Source organism: Triturus cristatus, chromosome 1_2 (genome assembly GCF_964204655.1).
Source record: "Triturus cristatus chromosome 1_2, aTriCri1.1, whole genome shotgun sequence".
Classification (NCBI taxonomy): Eukaryota; Metazoa; Chordata; class Amphibia; order Caudata; family Salamandridae; genus Triturus; species Triturus cristatus.
Genome location: NC_140580.1, coordinates 294,981,535 through 294,995,497, shown reverse-complemented (window position 1 = coordinate 294,995,497; position 13,963 = coordinate 294,981,535). Strand labels below are relative to the sequence as shown.

At 47.1% G+C, this 13,963-nt stretch overlaps 1 protein-coding gene across 6 annotated transcripts in view; it reads right to left on the bottom strand.

Annotated features, from left to right (window-relative positions):
- P4HA1 (prolyl 4-hydroxylase subunit alpha 1) overlaps positions 1-13,963 on the bottom strand; it is a 346,224-nt gene that overhangs the window by 90,828 nt on the left and 241,433 nt on the right. For 3 of the 6 annotated variants that reach the window (XM_085603803.1, XM_085603809.1, XM_085603804.1), the window contains exon 11: positions 13,568-13,621. In XM_085603803.1, coding sequence (XP_085459929.1) covers positions 13,568-13,621 — 54 coding nt within the window. Of the gene's footprint in view, positions 1-13,384; positions 13,508-13,567; positions 13,622-13,963 lie in introns of those variants that run through there. The other 3 variants (XM_085603810.1, XM_085603813.1, XM_085603814.1) reach the window with 2 other exon arrangements.

The following is a 13,963-nucleotide window of genomic DNA, read 5'->3' as shown; positions in this document are numbered from 1 at the left end:
TTTGGGACCTTGGAGTGGAGGCGGTGTGGCTGGGTACCACTGTTCAACATCCCTAGCTTGGGGCAGAAAAGGCAAAAGGTAGCGGGTCCTGCCTTTTCAGATTAGGATAGGGGCTTTCGAGCTGGGCTTTCAAGCTCAGGGGATGACCCTTGAGCCCTAGGGATGGACGGAGATCCTGGGTGTGGTTTTTGTCTTGGCGTCTGTGGTCTGGTGTGCTTGTAGCTCCTTGACCTCAAGCGTTGGCTCAGATGCAACGGAAAACAGCACATGTCTGGGCTCTGCTGCCATTGAACCAGCTGTAGGCCTGAAGGGCCTGTTTCTCTCCCCCCCCCCCCCCCCCTTTGGCGCAGAAAATATCTTACGGCCAGAACACATACAATGTCTTGGTCTTCTGCAGCTGCATTTATTGGTGTGACTTGTGGTATTCAGGTCTGCACCCATTTATCTTTTTGAACTGAACATTTTGCCTGCCAAGCGGGTTAACTTGTGTTTGGAGAAATGGTGGGTTGCACCTAGGGCAAAATAAAAGGGTATTCTCTTAAAATCCTCTCTCCCCTCACAGACTTCACCCCCCACCCAATAGTCATTCTTCAAATATGATGTGAATCGTGAAGAAGCCTCGTTGACGCCACTCTAAGGTGGGTCCCATTGTTTGCAGTTGAAGAACACGGATGTCAGACCCGGATATCCGAAGCAGAGTTGGAATCTGTCCTGGTGCACTGTGGGGTTAGTGTGCAGGCACAACAGCTTTTGTGACTCAAAAACAACTTCAGAAAAAAACAACTTGCAAATATCAGCGCACAACAATAGGTGGCAGGAGTATGCGAAGCACGTGTATCTAGAGCCAAACATTTTGTAAACTTATCTTATTTTTACAATACAGTTCTCACACAAAACAATATAATTTATTCTTCACATAAGTAAATGAAGAAAAGTGCATGAAATGTTTCACTTCTTTTGCTGAAATTTACAAAAAGACAAATTGCAAGTACTTAATGTACAGTGACATCTCTTACAAAGAATCATACTTTTACAAACATATGGATGACATTTTTAACCACAAGAATAGGGAATGTAACACCCTTCAACATAAAACAGTCTTCTTTGACCTTAGTACCTCACTACATTTTGTATATTAAGAACGAAAATGATTTCAAATCCTTCTTTTCTTTTGTGTGTAACTAAATAATCTACTAAATTACCAAATTAAATATTACTTGTGGCCAGACTTTAAATTAAACGACTTCAACATGGAAGATAATACAGTTTATCATTATCCAGATACTTTATTGCGGTCAATAGACCATAAATGTACAAGTACAACAAACAAACAAAAATAAAAACATTCTATGGTACATGAGCTTAAAGCCCCAGAGTCCGGGATTACAATTGCAAATTAATACTGTTATCCCACACCCCAATATATAGACAAAGTACATGGCAACATATACATAAAACCAGATTTATGAAAAATATACAATTATTAAGCACAGAAGAAACTGATGCATTTCAGAAGAGTAAAATACTAAAAAAGCACTTATAAGATCATAACAAGGCTGAATTAAAAGTGGGGCCAGCCCAGTTAAAGAAATAACAGGATTTGGTCAACTTTGCCCTATACAATAATTTTCAGAAGTGACCTGCGCACACACCACATTGAAATTAGCAAGCGTGACACCGCAAATATAATTGGGCGGGGGGGGGGGGGGGGGTGGTACGGGTTATATGTTGGATTTCAGCAACTTAAATGCCTCCACTCAGTGTTTAGTCCGCAGATTTCTACATAGTCAACCAGTGGCGTCAAGAATTTCTATAGCCAGGGCAGAAGAAGAAAACAGCAATTCAGATTCATCTGCGTTGTTACAGGCCAGACAGCCTAGAGCAGATGAGCCTGCCGATTTATTGGAAAAAGCGCTTAGCGGGAGAACCCCATGTCTAAATTGAATATACAGTTTCCTCTCTAACATGGGTTGCATCTCATTCAGTGCAGACTTTAGGCTGTACTCATCTTTAATTCTAAGAAACGCAGCGGTTAATGGACCAGTAGCTGTGCACCCCTGTAAAAGTGCAAGTTTGTCCCCCCCTATGACTCTGAACCAATTCCTTTCTGGAGACTATAGCGCAAGCTTCCTCAGCATGGTGCCATAGACTCGCTCTGCCCATGTTCAGAAATGAGTCCCTAACATATTCTATCCACTGTACTTTCCCGGCACCATGCAGGCCCAAGATCTCCTTTAGCTCTTCCCTATACAAAGCCAATTCCTGGGTTACCCATTGTCGCGCCAGGAGATTAGGGGCCTGAAAGCAATTTCATCAGCAATTGGCCTTACCCCCAAGTCCTTGCGAAGCGGTGTGAAGGGGGAGCTAAGGGGAAGACCAAATAGCTGCCTAATGAAAGAGTTCTCAGACTTGATGATGTTTCTCAGGGAACTGTACCCCCATAGTTCAGCCCGGGACATTGCAGAGACCCTGGATTGCATTTTATAAATTCAACTATTGGTCCAATAGGTTTATAAGAAATGTTCCTGAATAGCTTGATCAACCCTCCTGAGTTCTGTGCTAGTTTCAGACTACTTTTATTAATTTGGGTCCCCAGTCCATATTTCAGTTAAAGTTATCCCAAGGTATTCGAATACAGATACCCTCTCCACAGGAATACCATGGAGGCTGGGGTTAGGACGAGTAGAACTAATTGGATCAGAGGTCATCTATTTGGTCTTTGAACTATTACTCTTGAGGCCCCTGCTGTCACAGAAGGCCTTAAAGTTGTTGAGGATCCTCTGATTGCCCATCGGTGACTTTGAGAGCAGCAGAGTATCATCGGCAAACATTATTGCCGGTATTTTCCTACTTGCTAGATTGGATGCATCGTTATCCTTTCCCCACATTTAATACGTCTACTAGTGCATTTATGAATAGATAAAAAAGGGTGGGAGTGAGCACACAGCCCTGTCTTACCCCTCTATCTATAGCTACAGGTGAGGGGAATTCACCACATTTGCTGAACCTAATTTGGGCATAACTGAACAAGTTACTTACCTTCGGTAATGATATATCTGTAAGAGACATATTAGTTATGGATTCCTTACCTTAGAATTACCCCCAGGCGTTATACTGGATCCCGGGAATTCTTTTCGTAGCAGTACCCCTGCGTGCCGGTAGATGGTGTCGGTAGACTCCGCATTCGACGTTGGCATCGTGTTCGCCAGAATTACATCGCGGTATCTACTTAATCTTACAGCTCTATAGTTACTGAAGGTAAGTAACTTGTTCATCTGAAATAGACAATTAGTTATGGATTCCTTACCTTAGAATTGATACCCCAGCAATACCCCGGACGTGTGGCTGCGCTCTAAGTTCACACCAGAAAGTCCTGGATAACTGAACGGCCAAAGAAGCCGTCTCTCCGGACTTGGCTGTCCAGGCAGTAATGTTTGGTGAACGTGTGCAATGAAGCCCACGTGACCGCCTGACAGATGTCATGAAGAGGAACACCACGTCCCAAAACAGTAGTGGCTGCAGTTGCCCTGGTGGAATGGGCGTGCAGTCCTACCGGAGGTTCCTTCTTTGCCAAGGAATAACAAATTTTGATGCCAAGAATGACCCATCCAGAGATGGTCCACTTTTGCACGGCCCGGCCCTTATTGGCACCCACATAGCCAACAAAGAGCTGGTCATCCACCCGGAATGGTTTTGTGCGCTCCAGATAGAAAGATAGTGCACGTTTTGGATCCAGACGGTGGAGCCTCTCCTCCTCCTTTAAAGGATGTGGGGAGGGAAGAAGGTGGACAAAGTGATGGGTCTGTCCAATGTGGAGAGAGGTAACCACTTTGGGAAGGAAAGATGGTCTAGTCCTAAGGACAACCTTGTCTGGATGAACAGCCAGGAAAGGAGGCTTAGAAGACAGAGCCTGAAGCTCACTCACCCGGAGAGCAGAGGTGATGGCAATCAGAAAAGCAGTTTTAAAGTTAAAAGTTTGAGAGGACAGTTATGTAGTGGCTTGAAGGGAGTGCACATAAGATAAGTCAAAACCAGATTCAAGTCCCACGGGGCATTACGAAAGGAGGAGGAAAAAGATAGGTAATGCCCTTAAGTAATCTATTTACAAAATGAGACATGAAAAGAGAAGGCTGACCAGGAAGCCGAAGAAACGCTGAAATGGCCGACAGATAGACCTTAAGTGTGCCCAGAGCAGAGCCCTGCTGGGCCAAAGAAAGGAGGAACAAATGAACCTCGGAAAGAGGGGCGGAAAGGGAAACCACAGGCTTTGCAGTGCACCATGCCACAAATTTGTTCCATCTACAGGCGTAGACAGTTTTCGTGGAGGGATGCCTGGCTGCCAGAATAACATTACAGACTTGGGGAGGAAGGTCGAAAGCTGTCAACTGTCGCTGCTTAATCTCCACGCAAGGAGGTGGAGACTGGACTGGTTCGGGTGGAGGACCGTCCCCTGCTGCTGCAACAGATCCCTCCGAAGAGGCAGTCTGTTCGGAGGATCGATGGCCATGTGTAAGAGCTTGGGATACCAGACTTTCCGTGTCCAAACCTGAGCCACAAGGATGACTTGAGACCGGTCGCACTTGTCTTCTGCAACACTCTGGGCAGAAGTGGTATAGACGGAAGGGCGTATAGAAGACCGCAAATCCACTTGCAACAAAAAGCGCCGCCTAGCGAGTGCAACCTTGGAAAGTCCAATGTGCAGAACTGCTGACAATGCGCGTTCTCTTCGGTGGCAAATAGACCACTGCTGAAAGAGACCTTGCACCACCTCCGAGGGAAGACGCCATTCGTGATCCATCATGCACCTGAGGCCGAGTTCGACCGCCATGGCGTTCAGGGAATCTGCCAGGTGTTGAACCACCAGAGATATGCCCTGGTGTTCCAACCATGTCCAAAGGCAGAGAGCCTCCGACATAGGGTCCACGACCCCACCCAGCCCTGTTTGTTGCAGTACCACATGGAGGTGGTGTTGTCCGTGAACACCTGCACTACTCTTACCCGGACAGAGGGAAGGCATGCCTTCCGTTCAAGACGAATCGACCTGAGCTCCAGAAGGTTGACATGGAGCCCAGACCCCGCCAGAGATCAGAGGCCTCTGCTCCCTGCCTCTCCCATGTGGCCGCCCCATCCCAGGAGCGACGCATCTGTCATCACTGTGAACTCTGTTTGGGAGAGGGATCTGCCAGTCACCCATACCTGGTTCGTTAGCCACCATTGCAACTGGTGTGCAGTGCCCTCAGATCTGGACACAATCAGGAAGATTCCCCGGATGCTGTGCCCACTGGAACTTCAGGTCCCACTACAGATCCCGCATATGTCACCTGGCATGATCGACCGGGAGGATGCAGGAGGCCATGAGGCTTGACAGCCTCTGAGTCAATCTGACTGAAAAATCTGTATCATAGCCTGAATATCCCGGACTCGCTGCTCGGGAGCAGAGGCCGAAACTGCGCTGTGTCCAGAACCACCAAGATGAAAAGGAGCTTCTGAGAAGGGATCAGGTGTGACTTCGGCAAGTTGACTGTGAACCCCAGCGAATACAGGAGGTCCGATGTAGTCTGGAGGTGGGCAACGACAGCCTGGGGCGAGCCCGCCTTCAACAGCCAGTCGTCCAGATAGGGGAAGACTGGAATCCCTGTTCTGCGTAGATGAGCTGTGACCACCGCCATCACTTTCGTGAACACGAGGGGCACTGGTAAGGCCAAAGGGGAGCCCAGTAAACTGAAGGTGCTCGTGGCCTACCGTGAACCATAGATAAGGCCTGTGGGCCAGCAGGACGGGGATGTGAATAGGCGTCCTGCAAGTCCAACGCTACCATCCAGTCTCCAGGGTCGAGGGCAGACAAGACCTGAGCCAACATCAACATTCTGAACTTCCTTCCGTCGGAAGCAGTTGACGTTCCTGAGATTCAAGATAGGACGCAGGCCTTTATCCTTCTTGGGCACCAGAAAGTAGTGGGAATGGCAGCCACGACCTACTTCTGGGGCAGGAACCTGCTCAATAGCCCCCTTGGCCAAGAGAGCCATAACTTCCTGATGGAGAAGGGCCAGGTGATCCTCCAAAATGTGTTGAAATTGAGGTGGCATGGATGGAGGGGTAGCCTTGAAGAGGAGGGAGTAGCCCCTCCAGACGGTCTGAAAAACCCACCTGTCGGATGTGATGTTTTGCCAGTGGGGGAAGTGATGGCGGATCCTGCCGCCCACTGGCAACTGGTGGCCCTGAAAGGACTAGGAGGGTTTGGAGGCTAATGCAGAGGGGGTGCTCGTGGAATAGCCAGCCCCCTGGCTCGCGACACTGAGTCCCACCTCCCTGGCCGCGCAGGGGCTGAACAGTTTGCGCAGGCCTGTGGCTCTGGGCGAGACGTGGTGGGGCACCCCTTCCGTAGCCACAAAAGGGGCAAAAAAACAGACTGCGCGGGACGAGAGTTGGTAGCGAGGCACAAGGATCTGGCCGTAGCCCTAGAATCATTAAAAGCGCTTGAGCGTGTTGTCCGGTTTGTCGCCAAACAAGCGACGGCCATCAAAGGGCATGCCAGAAGAGTCGATTGGACATCACCCAAAAAGCCAGTGGATCTCAGCCAGGCCTAGCGTCGTAGGGCGACCGACGTTGAAATCGTTCTGCCTAGGCAGGGTCCAGCCCACACCTAATGGAGAACTTCGCTACATCTCTGCCCTTAGTGACTGCACGGGAGAGAGTAGCCCGGGCCTCCTCCAGACACTGGCAGCACGTGCACAACCGTATCCCACACAGAGTTGGAATAACGGCCCAAAAGACATGCGGTGTTCACCAACCGCAGTCTCAAGCTGGCGGAACAAAACTTCTTCCCAAGATGATCCAGCTTTTTGGATTCCCTATCTGGGAGAGCAGTCGGGAATGCGCCATTACAAGTAGAGGCTTGGACCACCAAGCTCTCAGGGGTAGAGTGATGGGAGAGGAAAAGTGGGTCACCCGGGGCCAGGCATTAGTGTTGGGCAAACATCCTATCCACAGTAGCCCCTGTGCTGGGCTTGGACCAGTTGCCCAGAAGGATGTCAGTAAGGGTCTCATTGAGAAGCAACAGGAGCACCGAAGAGGCTGCTGCCGGTTGAAGCACCTCGGTCAGGAGGTTAGTCCTGACCATCACCGTAGGAAGCTCAAGGTTCAAGGCCTCAGCCACCCTACGAAACACCACTGCATATGAGGCTCCCTCCTCCGTAGTCACGTAGAGGGAGACAGCATACCAGGGTCTGGTGAAGTATTCAGACCACTGGCATCACCCAACTCCTCCCTTTAGTCCGGTTCACTCAACTGGTCAGCTAGAGGGTCACCAGACCCCTCACAGTCCTTCTCATCCTCTTCCGGCTACCACTCAGGGCAATTAGGAACGCCGGGATAGAACACTGGCACAAAAGTACCACTCAGCACCGGATTAGGCATCATCCGGCCCTGTGTCCAGGTCAGGATGGCGGCTGGGGTCGACGCCGTCTGGGGACACAACCGGCGTCAGAGGGGGTGGAGGTGTCATCAGTGGATTAGGCACCGGAGGTGTTGTAAGGTCGACCGGCGCGAATTCGGATCTAGATCCAGGCCTGGATCCCTGGGAGCCCTGCGGTGCCGGGACCAAAGCTGCTGGCATCGAAGGCCTAGCGTCCCCAGCTGAGTCCACAGGGCCCGAAGGTACGCCGGCGGAGTCGGGCTACCCAAAAATAGAGTGGAGGGCTTCATAAAAAAAATAAGAAGTTCGGCAGGGGTCGCCCCGGCTCCTGGGAAGGGAGTGAGGCTTGGAGTCTACCCAATAGGTTCCGAGGGCAGAGCCGGACGGCTACTGTCCGCATCCCACATCACGTCAGCCGACAGACGGGGAGAACGTTAAGAGCGACAATGCTTCTTTGCCTTCTTTTTGTGCTCCGACTTACCCGAAGATGAAGATTTCGACGAGGAGTGGTGGTGATGGCTCTGCGACCGGTCCAGCGACCTCTCTCTCGACCGGGACCTCGAGCGGCACGGAGCAGCTTTCGGGATCGCTCCCGCAAAGACTTCGGGTTCATGCGCCGGCAGTCTGAGGTTCAAGGATGGAAATCCCTGGTGCACCAGGAGTTGAACGACTCGAAAAGAAGTTGACAAAAGTAGAAAAATAGTACTCAAAAAGTGACTAGAGGTAGCGCTCTCTCCGGATCTGCGCTGCCTGGCGCGAAAAAAGAAAGAATGGACGTCAGCGCGCGAGGGCAGCATCTAAGTAGCTACCGCGACGTCATTCCGGCGATCACAACGCCAATTACGGAGTCGCGCGACACCACCTACATAAGCGCAGGGGTACTGCTACGAAAAAAATTCTCCAGATCCAGTCTGGCACCTGGGGATAATTCTAAGGTAAGGAATCCATAACGAATTGTCTCTTTCAGATACCTTTGTGTCAATGCCTAAGCATTTGACAAAGATTTAGTGGCACCCCTAGATCACTTAGAACAGCCCACAGTTTATCTCTTGGTACTAGATCAAACGCGGATTTTAAATCCACAAAGATCAAATAGAGGATACCACCCTCTATGGTCACTGTTTTCCAGTACAAGAGTTGGAGTGTTAATATTTGGTCTACAGTAGACGTGTTTTTCTAAAACCAGCTTGAAACGGGCTAAATATTTTATATTCGTCCATCCACGATTGGAGATGAACCAGCAATACCCTGGCAAAAAAATTCTGGCTAAAATCTAGAAGGCTTATGAGACTACAGTTGGAGGGGAGAAGCGGTGAACCCTTTTGACGGACTGGCAGGATTTACGCGCCAGGCCACATTGATGGAATAGCCATGAACTGCAGTATGGCATTAAACAGGATCCACAGATAAGGGGCCCAGATGGTTTGCTCAGCACGGAAGAGTTCCCCTGTAATCTTGTCAAGACCTGGCGCTTTGGAGGTGGCAATTTTACTTAGGGCACTACTTATCTCTAAGAGTTTTATCTGGGGGACCTCAAACCACATATTCTACAGGGGAACAATATATTTTGCTGATTTTTCACCCTCATCCTCCAGCCTTTGGTATAGAGGCCCAAAATGTGCTTTCCACTTATCGGCTGCAATGTTTTTTTCAATGGCCTCCTTCCCTACTACTGATGTTAACCATACACCAGAAAGCCTTCATATTGTGATCAGCCACAGCCTGCTTCTGGGAATCCCACTTATCCATCTCCCACACTTTTTTTCTTCAATGATGCCAGCTCTATATAGCGCCCTTTTACTCTAATTAGGGGTCTATCCTTAGATTTGATTGCCTCTATCATAGCTGACTTCACCCACCAACAACTGCCCTTAAACTAGGGGTGTTTGGCCTTTTTATGCCCACTTAATTGTAACGGTGGAAAAAATATGTCAGCCAGATAGATTCCAGCAGCTCATGGGTTTCTGACGTGCGCAAGGGAGATTAGGGTGCCATCCGTAGAAATAGATTGTTCCGCTGTCACTAAGCATGGAATAACTGAACCATACAGGGAAGCCATCCTTACACTAGATTGCTGTATAATTGCCCACTGGACTCTTTTTCTGTTGGTGGTCAGTACTAGTCTATCATCTGGCGGTATATTGGAACCAGAAAATCCTTTACTAATCGGCAGTTCTACCTCCACAATCAGTGCGTTATGATCACTGTCGTGTCGGGTGGAGACAACAAAGTCCACCACCCGGTGCCACATCCTGATATCAACCAAGATGTAGTCTATAATAGAGGAGTGACCTGGTCGATTAAAAGTATGTTTCCCTGGTGTATCTGATTTAGTTTGGCCGTTATATGCCCTTAAAGAGTGGTTGAGGGTGAAGGATTTAATCTGGAGCACGAGCGATGTCCAGGCCCTGGTAGGTGGTATGCTTGCCTCCGGAACAGCCCAGTACAGATCTTCCTCACTTGACATTCCTTCATTAAAATTATTCAGGGGCTCAAACTAGCAATTAAAGTCACCACCAATAACCATCCAATAGTTATTGAGCATAGTAGATGTAAAGGCGGCCAGGTGGTCAAAGGTTGGTGATTCAAGGCTGTTGCTGACAGGTCTGGAGTAGACATTAACCAGAACAATTCTGACGTTAGAAGTAAATGTCAGAAGAATGCACTGGATGTCATTAGAAGAAAGCTCCTGCTGCTTAATTAAACAGCCCAAATGGGAACCGACCCATATACAAAGGCCGCCTGAGTGTCTACACTTACCATTGGTGGTTGAAACTATGCTAAAAGATGCAAAACCTACCGCTGGACATCCTCCCTATCCCAGGTTTCTTGGAACATGAAAATAACATATTGGTCCACAAAAGTCCCCCAGTCAAGATTATCCAATTTATTTCTAAGGACCACAACATTCCAGGACAAGACCCTTATCTTTATTGAATCTCTACCATTACCTGGCATAGGTGACCTAGAGTTAGCGTTGGATGGCCGGTCTGTTCTCTATTGCTCATTTGGTCAAATCGCTGGGGCTCTATTGGAAACCTTGATACTATCAGCTGCAAGCACTAGAGGGTTGGAGTCAGTTAAGAATATGTGAGCTTTGGCCTGGGACACAGTTAATTCAACCCTGTGGTTGGGCTTACAGACGTGTCATCGGACGACAACCCCCACAGCAGTTAGGCTTGCATAACCAGCCTGCCTATCCCCACCTACCCCTGGCCCAAGCTTAATGCTTGGGAAGTAAAATGCCCCATTTAAAGTGGCCATCTCCCTAATTTTCTCCTGACATTTAGTTGCATGTTCGGTGTACTGCATTACAGTAAGTCAATAACCCTCTTCTAAAACTCCATGTCTACTAACTGTGAGTATATTTAATAGTAGAGGTTTAGGGGGGAGGGGGGGGGGGGATGGTATCATTGTCTTGAGTGCTGGTGATTTTGCTTCCACATCCCCGGCCTGTGGCTCATTTGTGCGCTGGTTGTCAGTAATTGGTTTGGAATATAAAAAATACCCTAGCGGTAAGGACCTAATTCCCTCATCTTGGCTATAGTGATTTAAACATCAAAGGTTTTGAACAATCATTGGGTTTTTTAAATTAATCACTATGCAATCCCCATGCACATCTTTAGATCTGTTTCCCACCCACCTGACGCTACGAGTCAGAAGACTCTCTCCAGCATTCTCATAGGAAAATTGCCTCCGTCTTGCCAACCAAAACATGAATTTGTTCTTCAATTCAATATAAGTTTTCCCTCTGCCCTTACTTGAGCTCAGGTACACCTAGTAAAACGATAACATACGGAGAGGAGGCAGCGGTTTGGTTAACGGAAGGCAGGTTGCTAATCTCTTCCCTATCCCCATTGCTAGACTAATTTCCAACCCACTCCCCTCCATGCAAACGCCCATGCTGCTTCATATTATTTTCCTTGATTCATTTACTAGGCTGTGCCGTATCTCTACTCCTGGGCTCACTGAAAGCCCTATTGGGGTCAGAGGTAGAGATAGGATTTTGGACAGATGGGGGTTCTAATCTAATTTCAGGTGTTTGGGTGTCAACATCAGCCTGACAACTAACATCTGTTCCTTTCCCTAAGGTTGGGCTTGGCCTACCCACCTAGGATTCAAATGATTCTGCCAGTTTATCGACTCGTGCTACTAGAGAACTAAGCCCTTCTTTTACAATAGATCTAAACTGGACTTGCAAGTCCACCACCAGGTTAATTACCCATAATAGGTAATCCATAGACACTTGTGCATTTATATACGGGTCATCCAGGTTCCTGCCAATATCAGATGTCCTGTCATTAGCTTCTTTCTTTTTCTCCCGTTCTGCTTGTTTGCTTAGATTTCCCAATTTTGACAGGACCAGGGTCAATAGCCCCTTTGCATAAACAGACTGTTTATGGATCTCTCACTTTTGTATTGCCAACAGGCTCTGGGCTGACGATGCTTTAAGCGTCTCCAGGCACCCTGGCGAGGTCACACGGGGCTGGGGCCTCTGGGGCTTGAAGTCCTTGCCCCAACAAGACTGTAGAATGCAGGAACAGCTTCCCGCGCTGTGGGAGCCGCTACGATGCTTTAAGGGCCTTCGGGCGCACTGGCGAGGTCATGCGGGGCGGGGGAGTCTGGGGCTTTAAGTCGCTGCCCCAACAAGACTGTAGAATGCAGGAACGTCTTAGTTTTCATTTTTAGTTAACCGGGTTTGTACTGCAATAGGCTTGGCAATTCAGCACTCTAGCCCACTTACATGATGAAAATAACTCGCCTTCAGGATATGTGGAGTAAAACTTCATTTTAATGTATGAATACTTATACCTCATAAGAATGGATTAAAGTTTGACTAGCTGCAGAAATAAGGGACTTTTCTATGTGAAACCCACATGACCTATCCTGAGCACTGGAAATCTCAGGTGCGGAACAAGAGAATTTTTGAATTGCTATGGTCTGTGTGAGGTGATTTCTATTGGGCACCAAACAATGCAGTCATCCTGTGTACAAGTCTATAGAGTCCTCTTGAATCTGTAGGAGAAGGCAACAAATTTATAATGACTGATGGACGAGTTCAACAACTTACTGGAACCGATTCCACACTTGCACAAGACAAGGGATAAAGACCAGTCAGATTGTTCATGCTTTCCTCTGTCATTCGATTCAAGCAAACGGATTCTCACCCTCAGTCTTTTAATCAAAGCCAAATAAAATACCTTATCAGCAAAGAGGGGAATGGATGAGGTAAAGGAAACTTGCTTTCACAGCCATTACTAAAATATGATTGCTCTCCTTTCCTTTAACAGACAACTCCAATGCTTCCCTACTTACAATCAGTCTTGCTTGGTGTTAAGAAAAGGTAACATTTATCTAGGGGTGTGATATACTGACGCAGCATACAAAGCAATGTTAATATACTTCTCAAACAAAAGAGCCAGGATGTACAAGTATTTGTTTTGCACAGAGATGGACTTAAAGCTACTGTAATTACTGATCATCTTAATTTTCCATTAAAATTAGTCTACGGTACTTTGTTAATGTCAGAGGTATATGATGTATTTATATTTGACAGAAAATCAATATTGCTGGGATATATTATTTTGCGGACTTCGTCAAACAGTAATAAACAAAATGGGCTTTGAGTAATAGGACATTACAACACTGAAAACATAGCATATGACAGTCTAAACAATGAGTACATGCACATCAAAGGCCCAGTAAACAACCAGCTGTAACCATAACTTCATCTACCGATTTACGTGGATCGTCAAGAAGTTATCTAAATGGATGTCAGGCAATAATGACCACATACAATTAACGATTTTGTTCAATTTTCAAAATGTTCAAGTCACCATTCCAATCAATTATTATTATTTTTTTCCAGATGTCGAAACAATACAAATAGTGTTTTATATATTTAAATCAGCTGGTGTTTTATTGAACAAAATCCATAGTCTTATTAGAACACGCAAGCGACTTCGGATTTTTCAAAATTAAGTGGGACATACAATACGGCTATACTGAGAGGTTGTTTTGCCTCTCAAATTTACTTGCCCGTGCAAAGTCATAGTGAGGCTCATACTGTCCTCCCATGCCATAATTTGCCACCTGGAAAGAGAAAAAAAAAGGGCATGGGAAACATAAAGAAGTAAATGCAATTGGACTTACCCTTCCAAAATCGAAATGAGGCTCGTATTGGCCTCCGACACCATAGTTGGCAACCTACAGTGACATGAAAAGCAAAACATCCAGTGAAGCACAACAACTAAGAATTATTTGGGTAAAACGAGAATTCTGTATATTTTCACCGAATCAAAATACTTTGACAATCAGTGAACAAATGCAGGATGAGTCCTACTATGAAGATGATAAACAAACCAACTATTTATTTGGTCTTCAAGTGGTCCAATTTAATTCATTTACGTGCCTTCAACTTACTTCCCCCTCATATTTGATCTCATCAAGTTATTAACAATCACCTTCAACGTCCACAGAGCAGTAAACCCATAACTCCAAACCAGACTTTATGCGGATACTTTCAAGGGACATAATTGTAAAAGGTGT